Source organism: Trichomonas vaginalis, chromosome V, assembly GCF_026262505.1.
Source record: "Trichomonas vaginalis G3 chromosome V, whole genome shotgun sequence".
Taxonomy (NCBI): Eukaryota; Parabasalia; order Trichomonadida; family Trichomonadidae; genus Trichomonas; species Trichomonas vaginalis.
The window spans coordinates 9,978,219-9,997,951 of record NC_067207.1 but is presented as its reverse complement, the minus strand read 5'-3'; the positions used below and the strand labels follow the sequence as shown (position 1 = coordinate 9,997,951).

The 19,733-nt window shown below is 30.7% G+C and overlaps 12 protein-coding genes across 12 annotated transcripts; 9 read left to right on the top strand and 3 right to left on the bottom strand.

Annotated features, from left to right (window-relative positions):
* Nucleotides 1-748: 748 nt before the first annotated feature.
* On the top strand, nt 749-1,914 carry TVAGG3_0309700 (STKc GSK3 domain-containing protein; the record flags this gene model as incomplete). Its single annotated transcript, XM_001322233.1, has 1 exon — nt 749-1,774. The coding sequence occupies one exon, from the start codon at nt 749-751 to the stop codon at nt 1,772-1,774; it is 1,026 nt and encodes a 341-aa protein (XP_001322268.1).
* Nucleotides 1,915-2,208: 294 nt separating this feature from the next.
* Nucleotides 2,209-3,493, top strand: TVAGG3_0309690 (tetratricopeptide repeat domain domain-containing protein; the record flags this gene model as incomplete). The annotated part of the gene is made up of 1 exon (XM_001322234.1): nt 2,232-3,296. The coding sequence occupies one exon, from the start codon at nt 2,232-2,234 to the stop codon at nt 3,294-3,296; it is 1,065 nt and encodes a 354-aa protein (XP_001322269.1).
* A 62-nt stretch (nt 3,494-3,555) lies between these two features.
* On the bottom strand, nt 3,556-4,232 carry TVAGG3_0309680 (40S ribosomal protein S10; the record flags this gene model as incomplete). Its single annotated transcript, XM_001322235.2, has 1 exon — nt 3,587-4,012. The coding sequence occupies one exon, from the start codon at nt 4,010-4,012 to the stop codon at nt 3,587-3,589; it is 426 nt and encodes a 141-aa protein (XP_001322270.1).
* Nucleotides 4,233-4,890: 658 nt separating this feature from the next.
* On the top strand, nt 4,891-5,652 carry TVAGG3_0309670 (small Rab GTPase RabX15; the record flags this gene model as incomplete). The annotated part of the gene is made up of 1 exon (XM_001322236.2): nt 4,902-5,495. One exon carries the CDS (start codon nt 4,902-4,904, stop codon nt 5,493-5,495), a length of 594 nt encoding a protein of 197 aa, XP_001322271.1.
* Nucleotides 5,653-5,678: 26 nt separating this feature from the next.
* TVAGG3_0309660 (cytochrome B5 family) lies at nt 5,679-5,987 on the bottom strand (the record flags this gene model as incomplete). The annotated part of the gene is made up of 1 exon (XM_001322237.1): nt 5,679-5,987. The coding sequence occupies one exon, from the start codon at nt 5,985-5,987 to the stop codon at nt 5,679-5,681; it is 309 nt and encodes a 102-aa protein (XP_001322272.1).
* A 2,030-nt stretch (nt 5,988-8,017) lies between these two features.
* Nucleotides 8,018-8,266, top strand: TVAGG3_0309650 (protein kinase-like (PK-like) family; the record flags this gene model as incomplete). The annotated part of the gene is made up of 1 exon (XM_001322238.1): nt 8,018-8,266. The coding sequence occupies one exon, from the start codon at nt 8,018-8,020 to the stop codon at nt 8,264-8,266; it is 249 nt and encodes an 82-aa protein (XP_001322273.1).
* Nucleotides 8,267-8,296: 30 nt separating this feature from the next.
* On the top strand, nt 8,297-9,007 carry TVAGG3_0309640 (protein serine/threonine kinase protein; the record flags this gene model as incomplete). The annotated part of the gene is made up of 1 exon (XM_001322239.1): nt 8,297-9,007. One exon carries the CDS (start codon nt 8,297-8,299, stop codon nt 9,005-9,007), a length of 711 nt encoding a protein of 236 aa, XP_001322274.1.
* Nucleotides 9,008-9,305: 298 nt separating this feature from the next.
* TVAGG3_0309630 (major facilitator superfamily transporter) lies at nt 9,306-10,957 on the bottom strand (the record flags this gene model as incomplete). Its single annotated transcript, XM_001322240.1, has 1 exon — nt 9,306-10,634. One exon carries the CDS (start codon nt 10,632-10,634, stop codon nt 9,306-9,308), a length of 1,329 nt encoding a protein of 442 aa, XP_001322275.1.
* A 269-nt stretch (nt 10,958-11,226) lies between these two features.
* Nucleotides 11,227-11,526, top strand: TVAGG3_0309620 (uncharacterized protein; the record flags this gene model as incomplete). Its single annotated transcript, XM_001322241.2, has 1 exon — nt 11,227-11,526. The coding sequence occupies one exon, from the start codon at nt 11,227-11,229 to the stop codon at nt 11,524-11,526; it is 300 nt and encodes a 99-aa protein (XP_001322276.1).
* Nucleotides 11,527-12,034: 508 nt separating this feature from the next.
* Nucleotides 12,035-13,324, top strand: TVAGG3_0309610 (protein ubiquitination; the record flags this gene model as incomplete). The annotated part of the gene is made up of 1 exon (XM_001322242.2): nt 12,035-13,324. One exon carries the CDS (start codon nt 12,035-12,037, stop codon nt 13,322-13,324), a length of 1,290 nt encoding a protein of 429 aa, XP_001322277.1.
* Nucleotides 13,325-14,518: 1,194 nt separating this feature from the next.
* Nucleotides 14,519-15,515, top strand: TVAGG3_0309600 (protein ubiquitination; the record flags this gene model as incomplete). Its single annotated transcript, XM_001322243.2, has 1 exon — nt 14,709-15,515. The coding sequence occupies one exon, from the start codon at nt 14,709-14,711 to the stop codon at nt 15,513-15,515; it is 807 nt and encodes a 268-aa protein (XP_001322278.1).
* Nucleotides 15,516-17,791: 2,276 nt separating this feature from the next.
* On the top strand, nt 17,792-19,468 carry TVAGG3_0309590 (phosphoprotein phosphatase protein; the record flags this gene model as incomplete). Its single annotated transcript, XM_001322244.2, has 1 exon — nt 18,256-19,419. One exon carries the CDS (start codon nt 18,256-18,258, stop codon nt 19,417-19,419), a length of 1,164 nt encoding a protein of 387 aa, XP_001322279.2.
* Nucleotides 19,469-19,733: the final 265 nt, after the last annotated feature.

The window sequence follows — 19,733 nt, the reverse complement described above, 5'->3', positions numbered from 1 at the left end:
GTTAATGCAACATATCTATCAATTTTTCATGCATTTCGATAATGAAATACTATGAAATCGAACAAATGACATGGAGATTAAATAAATAACTATAGTATTGAAATATCCAATCATAATTTTTATTGTCGTTCTAGAAATTTTACAAATTGATTTATTTCTGAAAATTTCGATTTGATTTTAGAGCGATGAATAAACCAACAACAGGTATTATTGAATCACTAACTAATTTTGGATTTTCATAAGCTGAAAACAATCAAATCTAAAAATCTATTATATCAATCAAAATTATTAAAAATAACATGGCATATTATCGGACGTTCTAATATGAATCACATTTAACCTCAAGTGACGTAATAATAATTGAATTATATTTGATAGTTTTTAAATTTTCCAAAAATCATTATAGAATAAATCAAATATTTGATATTTGTTTGCCGTAATTTTGTGATAATTCAAATTTCGATAATATTCAATCTTTTTGAGAGAATTTCTATTCCTTTCCTCAAATCTATACTTCTATTAAAATATAAAACTTCTTAAAATCTAAAATTATTGATATACAATGTAGAATCATGTTGGGTCATACCATACAAATTGAATATGATTTTTTATTCTGTACTTTTCGAAAATTTTTTATTAAAAACTGCCTTCTCAAAATAAAATCTCTATTTCTTAATGTTAGCATACCATGTAAAAACTTATTAGATTCAAAACGATAAAAAATTTGTCAAATCCAAAAAAATTATAGATGCAGATGAAACCACCCCTACAAAAATCATCAGGTATCCATGATGTTAATGCTCCATGCCAGATACCACAAGTCCACAATCTACTATGCAAGGAAAATTCTAAATTCAAATATCGTGTTGTTCAGCATATTGGTTCTGGAGCTTTTGGAACCGTTTTTCAATCGATATCTCCTACAGGCAATATTGTTGCAGTGAAGAAAGTCTTCCAGAATCCTCATTTCAAAAACCGAGAACTTGAAGTATTAAAAGCGTTAAAATCGCCAAACTGCTTATCATTACATGATTACTACACAGAAAAAGAATCCGGAACAGATAATACCTATCTATTCCTCGTCATTGAATTCCTTCCAATGTCTTTGAGACATTGCATCAAAGAATCAAGACTTTTCTCAAACAAATTCGATCCAATTCTTCATAAATTATATTCTTATCAAATATTAACAGGTTTGAGAGATATTCATGCATTAGGAATAGCTCACAGAGACATAAAACCCGAAAATATTCTTGTCAATCCATTACATGGAGAAATTAAAATCTGCGACTTCGGATCAGCTAAGTTCATTCTCAATGATAGAAACTCAGTACCAGAAGTCGGATCCTTGAACTACAGAGCACCAGAATTATTATTAGGAAATCGCACTTATTCAACAGAGATTGATATTTGGGCAGCGGGATGCGTCATAGCAGAGATGGTCCTCGATAATATTTCGATGTTCCCAGGTACTAATGATACCAATCAAATGGAAGGTATTGTAAAAGTTCTCGGACAGCCAACACCAGAAGAGGATAAGAGCTTCCCACACCCAATACCATTCCCTAACGAAGAGAAAATTGCAGATATTTCGATCATTTTACCATACAAATGTGATCCTTTATTAATTGATTTACTTAAATCAATTTTCGTATACAACCCTAGCAAGCGTCCAACAGCAGCACAGCTAATGAAGCATCCGTACTTCAAATCTTTGTTCTCTGTAACAAAGTTACCAAATGGTGCTCCAATGCCAAAGCTCGCTCAGCCATAATCTTTCTGTCTGTATATTTTTATGTTTTAGTTGTTTAAATTCAGTGTATATCCCATGTATTTTCAATTGTAGATCGATTTTATGAATTTCATTACCGAATGAAAAAAAATTATTCATATTAGATCTAAAACAGAAATAAATCTATCATATTTATAAACAATTCTGATCCGAAAACTATAGAAAATCACAAACTATCATTCAATATGATTATTTTTCATATTCATTACTTTACTGGGCTATTTGAAGGGAAAGATACTACACTCCATATAAGGACACATACGTTCTAGCTCCTTCAACACTATGATTTCAAGATTTGAGTCCAAATATCCTTCAAAATATAACAATTTTTAGCCATAAATGGAAACTAAAGTTTGACCAATATTTTTAGAACAAATTTCTAAACTTCTTTATTGTTGTTCGATCATCTTTTCAAAATTTTTGTCACTTTTAGCCCGCGATGGAAGATTTTCCAACTTTCGAGCCACAAAACAAGATTCAAAACTTACAAAAAGAAATTGAGTCCATTGCCGCTAAGACGCACAGCTATATTACATACAGAAAGATTGATGAAGAGAAAGATTGGTACCCATATGTCGAAGATATTTGCAGAAAAATGGAATACGTCTGCGGTCCTAAGTTCTGCCTTGAAGATGCAAAAGATATCACTTACAAATGGACTCAAACAGATAACTATTTCCAAATTGTAATGACTGACGTTCCAAAAGAATCAATAACAATTGATGAACATCATATATCATCACCAAAACTTTCAGGTGACTGGTTATGGCCTGTTAAAGACATCACTGTCGATGTTGTTGGCAGTATTACACAAATCGAGTTCAATACAACAGAAAACGTACAATGGCCACTCCTCATTAAAGGTGGCAATCCAGATGGTCTTTCATGCTTCTATTTAGCATTGGTTGCAAATCAATCCCAAAAACAAGACATTGCCCTTTATTACATGCAGAGAGGCACAATGGCTAACAACCACAACTGCGCTATGGCATACGCTCTCTCTCTTCTTGAAGATGCTTCTCAAGAAGAATGTGTTCATTGGTTCGCCAGAGCTGTTTTGAACCATGCCGATAATACATGCGGATATCTCTTAAGTGCTGCTCTTCTTGATGGTCGCGGTATCGAACCAGCTCCACAACTTGCAGAATACATTTTATGCAGATTATGCGTTGAAGGATTTGCAGATGCATTCACAAGATTGGGCATTCTTTACCTCCGTGGTGCATTGGGTGTCAAGAAAGCACCAAAACAAGCTCAGCAATTGCTTGCATTAGCTGCTTATCAATACCATGATGAAACTGCTGAAAAAATCTACGAAGCTACTCCTTGGGACCAGTTAATCTCTGATCAGGAGAAACAGGCTGAAGAAGAAAAGAAGAAAATTGAAGAAGAAGAGAAACATAAAGATGATCCAGGAGTCAGCGATTACCTTATCGCTGGTGGTGTTGTCGCTGGCCTTATCGGTGCTGGTATTTGGGCTTTCAACAAATTCAGCAAAAAATAAATTTTATAGATTAAAATAAAACAAAAAATTGTAACTTCTAATCAATATGTTTTTGTTAGGTTCATAATTAGATGGAATTGATATAAAGCTATCAAATTTAGACCAATTATTTTTTTTATATGAAAGACACAATGGTTCAAAAATGACTTTTTCAATCTAGATAAATATATAAACTGATACCAAGTCAAAAGAATGTTAGAAAATTCATCAAAAGAAAAGGGATGAGGTATATGAAAAAATATATGTTATTGGGAGTGAGAAAAGGTATATCTCTTGTTTATATAAGGAGCTTACTCCTGCTGTGGTTGCTCAGCCTGCTCACGGCGTGGGCCACGGAAGCCACCGCGCTGTGGGCGGTCGCCACGTGGGCCATTGCCGAAGCGGCGTGGGCCACGGCCCTGTGGGCGGTCACGGCGTGTCTCGAGAACCTTAGCCTCGGCTTCGCGGAGTGTAGCTGGAGCAGCGTTAGCTGGAAGGCCGAAGTAGTTGCGGAGGTACTCGATACCCTTGTCTGTGAGTGTGTAGTAAGCATGGGACCAAGCGTATGTCTTGATGCAGAAGCCCTTTGTAACGAAGGCGCGGCCGATCTGATATGGGTAGATGTTGAGGCAGTCGAGCTCTTCGTGTGTGCCAGACTGGATATCAGAAACGCAGAGAACACCGTTCTCGAAGAGGCAGCGGAGAATTCTCCTGCGGATAGCTGTTGGCATGTACATTTTAGGGAAAGGAAGAGCCAAAACCGTCGACCATGGCTCTACTATTTTTAAATAGAACTAAGGACAGTTAAAATATATTTGGCATTGAAAAGGTATTAAATTGTACTGATAATTATTATCAATATCTTTGACTTTTGAAATTTTGTGATATTTTTGATTGATTTATTTTCACTTTAATATCAATCACTATAAATAGAACAAACTTTTCATTCATTTAATAAGTTTAATGACATTCCATCCCCTACAACTATTTGGGAATTCGAATTAGATTTTGCAATTTTCAATGAGTAATATTTGAAAATACAAAGTTATGATGTAAAATTATTAACCATGAATCTTTCACGTATTGTTTTTTTCTCAAAAAAAAAAAATCATGATCGGAATCTTTCGATTTCAGTAACCAGCCCTCTATTAAAGATGTCAGTCATTTCAATGAACAATCCTCGAATATTTCACATAGGAAAGGGATGCGAAATAATAAAAATGGCAATATACCGGTATAGTATGGATTAATTTGATTTTCAGATAAGACATTTATATTTTTAAATCGAGCAATCCGAAAAATCAGTTTTTGACAAAATGAATTCATTCTTTGAGGATTTCTGGAATTTCATATGAGCTTTTACAATACACGAAGAATTACTATCATTAATCAAACCATACAATTCCCTAAATAGCAATCTATGTCATAAAAAATTAATCTTTTTTCTCACTTGATGATTAATTGACACTTTTTTGCCATATTTCCACATTGAACTATTGAATAAATCATCCACATCAGAATGTGATTTTGAATATTATTAAAATAAGATTTCGCAAATTGACGGTTATTTTTCAAAAACCGCTTCTTTTTGAGTGGTTTATATCCATTAAAATATTCGAGATCTAAATGGCCCAAACTGAACTTACTCTCAAAGTTGTCGTTATTGGTGATTCATCAGTTGGAAAGACATGCGTTTCACTCCGTTACTTAACAGGCGAATTCTCCAGCCAGACAAGACCGACAATTGCTGCTGGTTTTTGCAATGCCAAAGTTAAACTCGGCAAAACAGATATAGATCTCCTTATCTGGGATACAGCAGGTCAGGAAGCTTATCGTGGCCTTACATCTCAATACTATCGTGACGCTAAGGTCGCTTTAATCGTTTTCGATTTAACCAACCCAGCTACACTCAATTCCGTTACAGAATGGCATCAGCGCTTAACTGATGCTAACCGCGAGTCAGTTGTTTGCGTTCTCGTCGGTAACAAATCTGATCTTCCAAATCGTCAAGTTTCCCAGGAGCAAGGCGAAGCCGTTGCTAACGAAATTAAGGCACTTTATAGAGAAACATCTGCCTTTACAGGTAAGGGTATTAGCGAAGTCTTTGAAGACGTTTGTGAAGAATATTTGAAGCTTCACCCAACACAGCCAACACCAAATGTTAAGCCAACTGTAGACGTAACAAGACAGTCTGGCGGAAAGCAAGGTGGCTGCTGCTAAACGGCGTTTCCATACGTTATTAAACACTTTCATTTATAGTTTCATAAAATAGTCCCATGTTAACTCCCATTGAAGGAAAAATTACAACAATCATTATAAAAGTTTTCCAAGAAAAAAAAATTCAAAATAGTATTTTAAAAATTTCAATAGTTTTATTATTAGTGTACATGTCGAATTGGTGTTTTATTGTACAAGATTACCAATCTTAAGCTTGTGAAGGAAGTCGATCTTGATATGTTTATGGAATGTTTTGAAAACTGATGAAATATCGGCTCTCTGTACAAGTGGCGAAGCACCTCCTGGATGCTTGCATACATATTGTGTCATGTCATAAACAACACCATTGATTACATTCCAGCAATCTTCTGGGGTTCTGTGCTTCATTACTTCTTCCATCGTAATATCACCTCTCCATTCACATTGAACAGCTACATTTTCTCCCCATTCATTACGCATGGCTTCTCTTTTAGCGAGGATTGCTTTCATATTCATTTTCAATAATAATTTTTCTTATAAAAAAAATTTTTTTTTGATGCCATTGACCAACAATAAATTTATACTTTCGAATAATAGAATTGAATAATACACATGAAATACTGATATGGTCCATCAGAGAGCAGGGAAAAATTGCTTTCAATCCATAAAAAATTGAGATCGAAAGGAGTCGAAAGAAAATATTCGTCACGGAAAACTTCTAAACAAAGATCATTGCTTAAAGTTCGTCTGGGATCCTTCTCAGAATTTTTCTAATGAGAATATAATTTTTTGTAGAATTTATTTAAGTAAGGACTATACAATAATAAACAAACCTTATGGCATGAAAACTTAAGGTTACAAATTTGGGAAATTTCCATTTTTCCCATCCTATTGATTTATTTTAATGATACTCTAACAAAGTTCGTGAAACAAAGACATTAATGTGAAAAAATGTCCATAACATGTTGATTGAAGTCAGATTTAGAAAAAAATCCAGCATTTTCAACAAATAAGATCAAAATTAGCAGCACATTGTTATTGAAAGAAATAGATATTCATGTAAGATGTTACAATTTTTGATAATTGCCTATTGAAAACAGTTTTTATCATTCTAAGTGATTCGACTTTTGAATTGAAAATAATCATATCTCGGATAATTTTAATTGAATAGTGAGAGAACTCTTAATATTGAAAGAGCATAACATCTATGCATAAACAATAGTAAAGCTGCTCCATATGATTACAAAGGAGAATCTACTATTCATGAGAAGACATTAATAATGAAATATTATAAATTAACAAAATTATTTTCATAGAAATATAATGTTAAATGAAAAATTTTCCTAACCAATCAGCAAGAATTAATGTAGATACTGATGTGCGTGTATCATTCAAAGGGGAAGATATGAAAAATAAGTTAGAGTGAAAATTTCGTAAATGTACAGATAATGTATTGTTCCAGATAAGATAGTTTTTTAATGAATATTATTTCATAAACTTTTAGACGCTTGTCATTGATGTAATTTTTTCAAAAATATCATCATTGGATACAAAAATCATGCAAAATTCCATATAATATCAAAGACCAAATTGTATCAATGATATGGAATTAACGAATCCTAAAGAATTCACCAAATGTTAAATACAATTCTCAATAGATACTGATTATTCTGACAATGACCGAGTCATCCAAAAACATGTTGGGGTCAAAAATATGGCAGCAATATCATTTATTAAATGAGGAAGTCACCAACATAACAAAAAGTTTCTAGTTTCTTTTATATTGGCGTTCAAAGATTTCGAGATTTCAATATGGAGAGTTCAAAATTTGAATTTCATATTGCAAAAACGATTTTTCCTAATGTGCAGTACATATTGACATGTTTTAACTTCATTTAAACGTATCGCTAATCCAATAAAATCGGAATATAAACATTCAATGGAGAACATTTTCTTTTGTAAAATTGCTCCATTGAAACTCAACATTTTTCGGTATCGAAACAATAACTATTTAATATATGGACCATTAATCATATTTATCTTAACTTTAAAGCGAAAAATCAATATAAAAACCTGTAAATTTGTTTTTGTGTATTTTCAATCATTTTAGGTGTTCCAACGATTTCCTTAAAAATAGATTTTGATAAAAATTAAAATTAATATCTCTCAATTTGATTATTTTGAATAAACATTTTGAATTAACATGTAAGAGCCATGATAATAAATAATATTTGATAAATTGCATATTTTTATCAAATTATGAACGTTAGCAAATTGTGAATTTTCTATTGAATTATTACGTTTGACTTTATCAACCGGTTTAACGAAATTACTGTCAAATGACTATTTCAGCATAATTTCAAAACAAAGTGGACAAAATTGCATAATGGCTTTTCAATACTAATTGAAATTAATTCAATGACTTCTTCTAACATTAGGAATTAAATCCTAAAATATGGCATCAAAATTTAAAATATTTATTATTTCATGATACTCGATTTTTATATTGTGATATTTATGAAATATTTAGTTCAATTTATTATTCAATGATACAAATACCTGAAATATCTATCTCCCTAAAGAATTATGGATACGAGCTTCTTGAGCCAATAGGTGAAGGAGGCTTTTCCTCAGTCTTCAAAGTGCAGGATATTAGATACAACCAGCTATTTGTTTGCAAAATTACTAAAATTTCACATGATAAAGATAGCTCTATCAATTGCAATGCACAAGCTCAGCAGTATGTTAATGAAGTCGAAAACTTAAAACTTATTTGGCATCCAAATGTAATATAATTTTATAATCATTTCATAGAAGGAGATCATATGTTTGTAATTCTCGAATACTGTTCTAATGGGAGCGTTTTGGATTTACTATTAAAACAAAATCAACTCTCTGGAAGAAAAATATTAACAATAGTTTCTCAACTAGCAGCTGCCATTGAGGTTTGCCATTCTAATAGTGTTGCACACCATGATATTAAGCCAAACAATATCCTAATTGACGAGTACAACCAAGTCAAACTCGCCGATTTTGGTATGTCCACGCATTTGGAAGGAATTTCTACAAAATTTATGGGATCAATCAATCTACTTGCGCCAGAAGTTATTAATAAATCTCCATATGATCCATTTAGTGCTGATATTTGGTCATTTGGAGCCACAATTTTGGCTTTAATAGTAAGTGATTGGTTTTTGAAAGGAATCCCATCACATAAAGCTCAACTCATGGTTCAATCAGGTGAAATACAAATCCCTGAAGAAACACCTCATGAATTAATTGAAATTATCAAACATTCAATGATAAGAGATCCAGAAAAAAGATGGAATATTACACAGATCACAAATTATCTTAGAGAATCCTTGGGGTCTGTTTTACAAGCGCCTAACAGAGCCTCAAGAATTCTTCCAAGATTATCAAGGACCGTTGCAGTTCCTCAGTCCAATAGACTATCTCTTCCAGCATTTTCAGTCAAGGCATGTAATAGCAGAAAAGTCTTATCTTTATCTAAACTTGCACCTCTTGTTCCCAAGTGAATCTCTTTATATTATATATGGATTTGTTGTTTTTGTATCTAACATTTTATAAAATAGAATGTTTTATTTCCTAGGTAATTAATAATTTTTTGGATATTATTTTGCGTTTGAAAGTATTTATATGGTAAAATTATTAAGGGTGAATACAAAGATCATAACATTAATAACTGTAATGACCTAACGCAAATATTTTTTTGATCATTTCCTTTCATAATCAAAAACACAAAAATGTTGAATAAAAACGATAGAATACATCTTTATGCATAAACATTCGAAACAACAAAGAGAAAAAATGAGATCATTTTCTTTCTCGAACAAATAATGTGGAATAAATTAACATTGTTAAAGAAACAATAGCTAAACCCCACAATCCTATCCTCAATGATTCTGGAACCATCAAGCTATGCTCTGAATGAGGATATGTTTTAACAAATCCAGAAGTTAAAAGCGGGAAAATGCTTCCACCAATGAAGCTAAAGCAGTTTCCGAAACCGAGAAGTGTTCCTTCCAGCGATGGACCTGATGAAAGTTCTTTGAAGAATCCCATCATAATTCCTTGTGGACCTGTGCATCCGAATCCGAAACAAAAGAAGAGTATACATGCATAAATAGGGCTAACATAATCTAGACATGCTAAAGTCGCTGCTGCAGTTATTGAAATACTGGCAAATATAATGATTGTCAGCTTTCTCCGGTGGATGAGCTCAGCGATAACAGGAATAAGAGGGCTTCCAACAATAACAGACAACGACAAAGACATTTGACAGTTCGATGCAACAGAATTAGAATAATGAAATACATCAGTTAAAAATGGAACTCCGTAAAGGCCAGTGACGTCCATATAAAATCCTGGACCAAAGAACATTAATGTAGAAATAAGCCAAAAGTCAGGAATCATCGCTGTCATCTTCAAATTCTTGAAAACTTGAAGAATTTCATCGCAAGGTTTACCACGGGGCGGAAGTGTATTATAACCAACTAGACCACATTTACTAGGATGACTTCTTACAAAGGCAAAAGCCATGATGGCAAAAACTAATCCGGCAATTGAAACAACAATGAAGCATTTTCGCCAACCAATGATGGTACCAAGCATCTGGAGTGGTGATTGAGATAATATTGATCCGAGTCCTCCGACACCAATCACTGCTCCAGCAAAAAATCTAAATTCTTTATAATTAAACCAGTTGGCTGCAACTTTATTAGTTGAAACATATACTGCGGCACAACCAACACCTACAAGAAGCCTTCCTATGGAACACATCGTCAAAGTTTGAGCAAGTCCGCATAATAATGAACCAATTAATGCAATTATTAATGAAATTGTAATCGTATAACGAATTTCAAATACATCAGCAAGAGAACCTACAAATGGCTGCAAAAGCCCATAAGACCAGAAAAACATTGAAGTGAAAAATCCTAAGTCTGAAATTGAGACTCCAAAATCGGGAGCAATCATTTTGGCGAGTACAGCTGGAGTAAATCTATGGAAATATGCAATAACATAGCATAAGCAACAAGTAATAACAGAAAGCCATTTTCGAATTTTGTATTTTTTCGATGTTGGGCCTATATCGTTTGCATTTTCTGTTGACAATGCTGAATTTAAGATGGAATCATCATCCATTAATTGAATTACGCTTTCGTTTACTTTTTAGCGCTTTTTTCATTGTTCTAGATACAAAAAATTACCATTAAACTATAGATACATTTAATACTAAAATCTATTTTTTACCCGAATTCACTTGGATAATGATTGTTTCAAAAAAATTAATTTCAAACTTTCTTAATTTGCTTGCATATTTTAAGAAAACATATGAAATGATGAATCAACGCATAATATTATATTAAATTTAGCAAACAAGCAATTTTATTTTCCTCAAATATCAAAACCTGCACATTCTGGACAATCAATTGGTTTTTGGCATTTACATTCAGATGCAAACCTAAATATAATAAAAAATGAACACAAGATTTATAAAATTTGTATACCAAATTTTATAACGTTCAAATTTTCTGAGGTTCATTCTCATTGAATTGGAAATTTTATCAAAATTTTCCAATAATATTAAACAATATCATAAAACAAATCAATCCCTCACAAAAATTATGTTGATGAAAATTCGGCAGAAATATTGAGAGAAAATCCTAAAAAGTGCCAGTTTCCGTCAATAGCATGAGTACAAATATACCGCGAAAAGCTCCTTATTCCTTCTTCGATGCACCATTACCAAGAGTCAATAAAGAAATGTTCCCGGTTGACCCTGCAATTCTCGGACGCTCAATTCCACGACCTTGCAGACCAATCGGACAAATTTCCAAGAGATTTGCAAACACACCAATCAAGACACTGCAACCGGAATGTCATGAGGTTAGGCGTTCTTGTTGTCAGTCTAATATGTTTGAATAAACCTCTATTTTTAATTGCTTTTTGCAATTTTAAATTACAAATCATAGTATGCCCCATAAGGTTCCATACTAAACCACTAATAAACATATTACCGCTTAATTTTTATTGATTTTCTATACATAATCTATTCTTATTTGTTCAATTTCAATAGACCATATTATATAATAAAACATAGTTTCCTGTGCTTTAAAAATGATTCAGGATTCTTTTATGAATTCCAGATAATATAATAAAATTTTCTTAATCAAAGATTAGATGTTAGTTAGATGCCCTAGAATTGCAAAATTTACCAAAATAAATAAATTCTAGTTGTATAATTTACCAAATCTAAATGGTGAAAATCATACATACATTCACACCAACTAGTTATGCATTTGGTGTCAATAAATGAAATTTTTAGGAGTTTGTTCAGATTGATTTTAAAAAATCATAATATTGAAGTTTGATATCTTGACTTCAGTATTTTTACGCACAATTAAAATGCTCCTACATTTGATATATATTGGTAGCACAAATGTTATTATGAAGGTAAACAAAAAGGTACTTTTTTTACACAATAATACCCTTCAGGTGAAGTATCTTTTGATTAGCAACGATAAATTTTGTATTTTTTTTTCATGGTGCAAATATCGAAATTGTGCAATGAATTAAAGCGTGCTCATGTTATTACGGAATGTGGTACATTGAGTATCAGTATTAATGATCGAATCATCAACACAAAGAAGTCTTCAGCGATTTGTTTTTCAGAATTAATCAAAGAAAAATATTATATTGATAAATCAATCACATCATTGAACACACATCTAGATATTACATGCCAAGATTCGATTGATATACTTTCAAACTTTATAGAAACAGGGAAACTTGAATTTGAAGCAGATGAGGCACATTATCATGACATATTCGAAATCGGCAAATATTTTGGAAATCAAATACTCATACAAATATATGCTAAACATGTTAAATCAGACAAATCTCTCACAAATGAAAACATTTTTAAGAAGTACGAAATTTCTGCATACGAAAACGATTCTACGACAATGAATGAATGCATCAAGTACATTTCATCACATTTCTACAGTCTGAAAGATGATGATATCATTACAAATTTTGTGAAAAATGGATTTGAATTTTGTGAAAAAATTTTGAAGTCAAAAGAACTGAAAATAGAAAATGAAGACAAACTATGTTTGTTACTTTTAGATACTTGCAGAAGAGACAGTACATTATTTGATTTATTTAGCTATGTTAATTTACAATTTTGTTCTTCAGAAGTTTATGACTATATTTATAATTTTTCAGTTGAAAACTCTTATGAATCAAGTCTTTTAACTATTTATAATGAAACATTGAAACATCATTCAAAATTAAGAAATAAATTTGAAATCTCAAATCAATCTATTACATCTTTCGAAAAACATTTGATTCAAAATCAATTTCAAATATCAGATCAACCTATTAGTATTTATGAATCAAGATATGTAGAAATTTCTAAAGAAATTCAAATGGAAATGACTGCTTCATCTATTTATGGTGGAAATTTATCCAATATAAATTCATATTTAGATTATGCTCATTTCGCTACAGATGATAAACCTAATTCATGGGTAAAAGCTGATCTAAAGGGATATAAATTAAAACCAAAATCATATATTCTACGATCAACATGTCTTAATAATTCTAGTTTATTGAGGAAATGGATGCTAGAAGGTATCAAAGAAGATGGAACATCTATTGTATTAGATAATCAATACTATGAATTTCAAAAAAGAGAAATCAAGGAATTTCCACTTCAAACTAATGATTATTTTGTTGCTTTCAAAATAACCCAAACAAAGAATTCAATTAATAGTGGCCATTTCAATATTACTGTTTTTGACTTCAAAGGAGAATTAATAAAAATTTAACCATTTTTTCATTCAATCATTAATAAGCATATCTTATACAACCTAAACACACTTATAACATATCTTTTTTAATCCCGTAATTAAATTCAGTAAGTAATTCTGGAGTTTTATATTAAAAATATGAATGTTGAAAAAAGAATCAAAACACAATCAAAAAGCTTAAGCTTTGACTGTTTTGAAAACACAATCTTAAATCATGTCATGTATTAGACCGCGAGATATGACACATACATAAGCAACTTGCTTTGATGTGTGATATCATAATTCGTTTGATGTTCATTAGTTGTCTATTCTATATTTTGATCGATTACAGTTCAGATCCTAAAATATTATAACAGCTTTATTAAGAGGAGTTTCTCCATATGTTGCAATATGATTAACTGAAGCAGATTATTCCGTCAATTCAGAAACAGTATCAGTTTTGTTCGATGCAATTGCATGATAAAGTGGTTTTTCTTTCCACACATATTTCTTTTTCAACAAAATAAATAATTTAATTGTTTCCTTTTTGAGCTGGCATGAGCAAATAAGCTTGAAAAATAACGAGGTTCTGAAATGATATTACTCAAAAAGAACTTAAGCTAATGGTATTTTTATTCATGGAAGAACAAAAAATGAAATTTATTAGTACAAGATGATAGATAAAATTTGTTATATAACAGAGATATTATCATGTATTCATATGTATGCATCTAAAATTAGTAGATTTTGCAAATTTGTTGGGAAGTATTGTTTGTTTGGTGTTCAGGAGAATAGATCATTGAAAATTTGTTAATATCTTGTCAACAAGCTATGCAAAGATCGTGGATAAGCATAAATTAAACAGAAATTGAGCATCATTTCAAAATATGTTAAAGCACTATATTAAGCAAAATATTATGTTATATCTGCTGGCAATTTTATTGGTGAAAAGTATTAAATTTGAAATATTATATTTGAACATACTATTTTCGAAGGTTAGATAATGACTAAAACTAACCAAATGATGAAGGAAATCAAAATTTCTTGAAAACAACGATAGTAATTTTTAATTGAAAAAATTAGGAACTAAATCAAAGTTAATTTTCAAATAAAACAAATAATATAATTATTCTAAGACTAGTTCAACATGTCCTCTTCAGTATTTAGTATTATATTCATCTGAGAGGCTATTCAAATGAAATTATCCGAAAAAGTATCAATCGAATAACGTATTTTATATGGAGGCAGGACAAAGTACTTCTAGGCCTAACAAAAATGAACCTAAAGGCGATCTTAGCTTAATTAATTATTCGAATACCCAAGTCAAACTTCAAAACTAATTTGGGCTGTCAACTTAAATAATATTGAACAATCATCATCCCAAATAATTGATTTCATTAAAAATAACAAAATACCTATCAAGATGCCATTTTATTTGATTGACATTTTTTCGGAAATGCGTCCTAAAGATATTAAATTATTTACAGAACTTTATCAAAACATATCAAACGAATTTTCATACATCGTCAAACCGAAAAATGAGAAACTAGCAGTGCTGTTATATAACAGGGGCTTTAAATTCGAAAACTTCAAATCTGAAATTGAAGAAGAAGAAATTCTGAATTTGTATTCAACAGAATCTCCTTTATTCTATATTGCATGGGATAAAGTTGATGACCTTAAGAGAAAATTCCCTAATCTTGATATTGATAAGGAAATAGATAATAAATTCATTCCACATGATCTTAAGAATAAATTCCCAAATCTTGATATTAATCACGGGATTAATAAGATCACTCCACTCGATTGTGCAATTAAATACGGATCAGAATTGTGTTTCAATTACTTGAAAAATTTAGGAGCTTATTATACTAAAAAATCCGAAGAATATGCCATTCAAGGAGGAAATCAAAACATTTTTATGCAAATGATAGAAGATGGTAAATCATTTGATAAAATGCTAAATATAGCATTAGATTATCAACAACACGAAATTTCTGAGTACCTTAAATCAAATTTTGGACAAACTCATAATTCAATAGCAGAAAGCATGTATTTTGGTAATTATGACGTTGCATCTTATTTACTTTCTAATGGAGCAGATATCAACGATATTTACATTTCTATTCATTTTATATCTATCATAGTTTTATTGCATTTTCTTTATTTTATTATTATTCATTATTTTATTGGATTCTCGCTTTTATTGTCACCTATGAATCCCCACTAAGTATTGCAATTAAAATTAATTCACTAGAAATTGCCAAATTCTTAGTTGAACATGGTGCTGATATCAACTTGCAACTTATTCTCTTTCTTTTTATATTTGTCAATATTTTATGGAATTCGTTTTCTCTTAATATTTATTATGGTTTTATCCAATTATCTTTCTCTTAATATTTATCATTGTTATATCATATTCTTTCTATTCTAATGATTGTCCTCTTAGTGTTGCAATTAAAGAGAAATCAATAGAAATTGTCAAATTCTTAGTTGAACATGGCGCTGATACCAACATGATGCGTATTTTCTTTCTTTTGATATTTATTATTTTTTTATTATATTCTCTTTCTTTTGATATTTACCATTTATTTATACTATTCTCTTTCTCTTAATATTTATCATGGTTTTATCCAATTATCTTTCTTTTTATATTTAATATTGTTTTATTTGTTTCTCTTGCCTTTGATATTTATCATTGCTTTGTAGAATTCTCTTTCTTTCTATATTTAATATTGTTTTATTCGGTTCTCTTGCCTTTGATATTTATTATTACTTTATAAAATTATCTTTCTTTCCATATCTTTCATTGTTTCAAATAATTCTTTTCATACCATGATAACCCCACTATGCATGGCAATTAAAGCTAATTCAACAGAAATTGTCAAAATCTTAGTTGAACATGGTGCTGATGTCAACATGCCACTTATTCTCTTTCTTTTTAAATTTGTCAATGTTTTATGGAATTCTCTTTCTTTTCATATTTAGCATTGATTTATGAAATAATCTTTCTTTTCATATTTATTATTGTTTTATTGGATTCTCTTGATACCAATGGCTGCCCTATTACTACTGCAGTAAAGAAAAATTCACTAGAAATTGTCAAATTCTTAGTAGAACACGGTGCTAATGTTAATGCGAAAATTATTCTCTTTCATGCTATATTTATCATTATTTTAATGTAGTTCTCTTTCTGTTCATATTTCTCATTGTCCTATTACATTCTTTTTAATATAACATTTATCATTATTTTAGGGAGTTCCCTTTATTTTCATATTTATCAAAATTTTAGGAAGTTCCTTTTATTATCAAATTTATCATTGCTTTCCCCTACTATATATCATTGTTTTATCAAATTTCATTTCTTTTCATATTTATCATTGCTTTATATAGTTCTATTTCTTTTCATATTCAACATTGCTTTATGCAATTTTCTTTCATTTCAATTTCATCAATGTTACATGGAACTATCTTTCTTTTGATACTTATCATTATTTTATAATGTTCTCTCTATATTAATGATTGTCCTCTTAGCATTGCAATTAAAAAGAATTCAATAGAAATTGTCAAATTCTTAGTTAAACACGGTGCTGATGTCAACCTGTACCTTATTTTCTTTCTTTTCATGCTTATCATTATTTTATTGGGTTCTTTTTCGTTCCATATTTATTATTGCTTAATAGAATTTCCTTTCTCTTTCTTATCATATATATCATTATTTTATGGAATCCTAATAATTTTTATGGCATCCTCTTACTTATCATGTTCTTTCTATATCAATGTACACCCTCTTGATATTGCGATTAAAGAGGAATCAACAGAAATCGTCAAATTCTTAACTGATCATGGGGCCAAAAGTGCTTAATATTTTTTTAGGAATAAATATTAACAACTATTGAAGATACCCACTATTTAGGATAAATTGGGAGTTGTGTGATATCAACTTGTCTACCGGTCAATCTCTTCAAATATATAGAACTTATCAATGCTAAAATTTATTGTCACTTTTGAGTTCCTCACACAGACCCATAAAAGTGACACAAAGAACAAATACCCATTTTTATTTTTAAAAATCGACGGTTCTAGGGAAAAATACCTGTCCAACAAGCTTATTTAATATGTATATTATTTTACAAAAAGAAATAAGCCAAAATTCTTGAGTAACATCATTTCTTTCGAAAAAAACTCGAAAGTATTCAATTTTTTTGAAAGGGAATTATCAATGTTTAGGGAAGAGAGCAGTAAAGAGACTTTATATAAGAAAATGAGTTTAATTAATTTTGATAGATCACACAATTTTTGAAGCATCTCATGTAGATTGGCAGATACCACGATTAGTTCAAATGCTAAATTAATATATTTTTACCAAGCTTATGATTTTCATTACGGAGATAACTCTTCAGAATTTTATTTGAGAATTTATCAGTTATCTTCACTATCGACTTTACATGTCTGTATTTTATACATCACAGATTAAAATTTGAAAGTCAGAAATTAATTCAGAATGATTTCTTGATGAGCTACTTCAAAAATATGAAAATTTATGGATTTCAAGTAATCGGAAGCGCGATCCTTTACCATGGTTCCCAGAAAATGTAGTGGTTTCTATATGCAAAAGAGCAGAAACATTACTCAAGAATGAACCAATCATAACGCAAGTTCCTTTTCCTGCGTTAGTTGTAGGAGATCTACACGGTAACATTCAAGATCTATTTCGTATACTTAGATTGTTCAATAGACCACCTCATGAACGGATTGTTTTTCTTGGTGATTATGTTGATAGAGGTAACTCATCATTTCATGTAATTTTACTTCTGTTACTACTTTACTGCAAATATCCTAATCATATTACATTATTAAGAGGAAATCATGAATTTGAACAAATCAATCGAGTTTATGGTTTTTATTCAGAATTGTCAATGATTTATAACAGTGATATAGCTTATAGAGCATTTCAATCCGTCTTTTCAATGATGTCTTTTGCTACAATTATTGGGAAATCAGCAATTTGCCTTCATGGTGGTTTGAGTCCACGCTTCCAACTATTAGGAGATATTGATAAAATACGGAAACCTCTCATCAATACTAACTATTTTCCATCAGTTAGTGATGTTGTTTGGTCGGACCCTTCTGACCCACTTTCATGTTATGATATGAATGGAAGAGGAACAGGATACTTCTTTGGAGAATTAGCAACCAAGGAGTTTCTGCTTAAAAATAACCTGAAAGTTCTTATCCGAGCTCATCAGTTTAATTCCAATGGAATTAAGTCATTTCATAACGAACTAGGCTTAACTGTATTTTCAGCAACAGATTATCAATGCTACTCCAACAGATCAGGTACAATCAGATTTCAAGAAAATGGAGATTGTTATTGCTATAGCTTTGGTCCAGAAAATGATCATTATCTTCCAATACCGATTATCCTACAGTTAAATGATACAATTGGTTTCAGATTTGCTGATAATAATAAGAAACATATTAGAATGCTCAGAGGAAAAGAGAAATTCATCTTTCATGAAGTAAAGGACGTAAAAAGCAATATTAGATTATCTCAATCTCCAAAATCACCAAAAACTTTTGATGGTGAATTTAATTTATCATTTACTGTTCCAGAGCCTAAACAACACCATCATCCCAGGAATTCCCATCATACTATTGATCCAGAAGTTGTTTCTCCACGTAATTATAGAGAAAAATTTATAGAATCTAAAAAAGATAAAAAGGAAACAACTCCAAGCAACAGAACATATCGAACAATGGACAAATTCATTGTTCACACACCTGTTATCAAACTTCCTAAGGTTCCTAAAGAAATTAAAGAAGATATGACAGAACCTCTTCCACAGAAAGAAGAAAAGACAAAAACAATTCCAAAGTCATCCAAAACGAGTAAGAAAACAAAGAAGAAATCATCAAAAAAGAAATCAACTAAAAAATCAAAGAAAATAATGCCAAAAGAAGAAAATATTTCCAACGCTCAAACACTTGATGAAAGAATTTCATTCCCCAGAAGGAAATCTCCAAAGCAACCTAAAATTTCTATTAATATTCCTTCAATGCCGCCTCTTCCGGATTCTCCAATCCAGAACTATAGGCCAAGTTCTGCAAGAAGGCCAATAGCTGCTAATTAGATATATTATTGTATGTATATATATAGATAAACATTTATTTGAATTTTTGCGTAATAACTTTGTGCTTTTATCGTATATGACTATCTATTACTTACGTATACAATCATGTCGATCATTTTAGTTGGTGAATGCAATAAAATCCGCCTAAATGAGAGTTCAATGTTTATAGATTTAAGAGTTTTTGGTATTTAGCATTCATATATAAAAAGGAATCATTTACTGTTATAGAAAGTTCGGGAATAATGACAAAATACCTATAACGTCGGTCAATTAATTGTTGTAAGCATAATTACGAGTAAATCACTATCACAGGT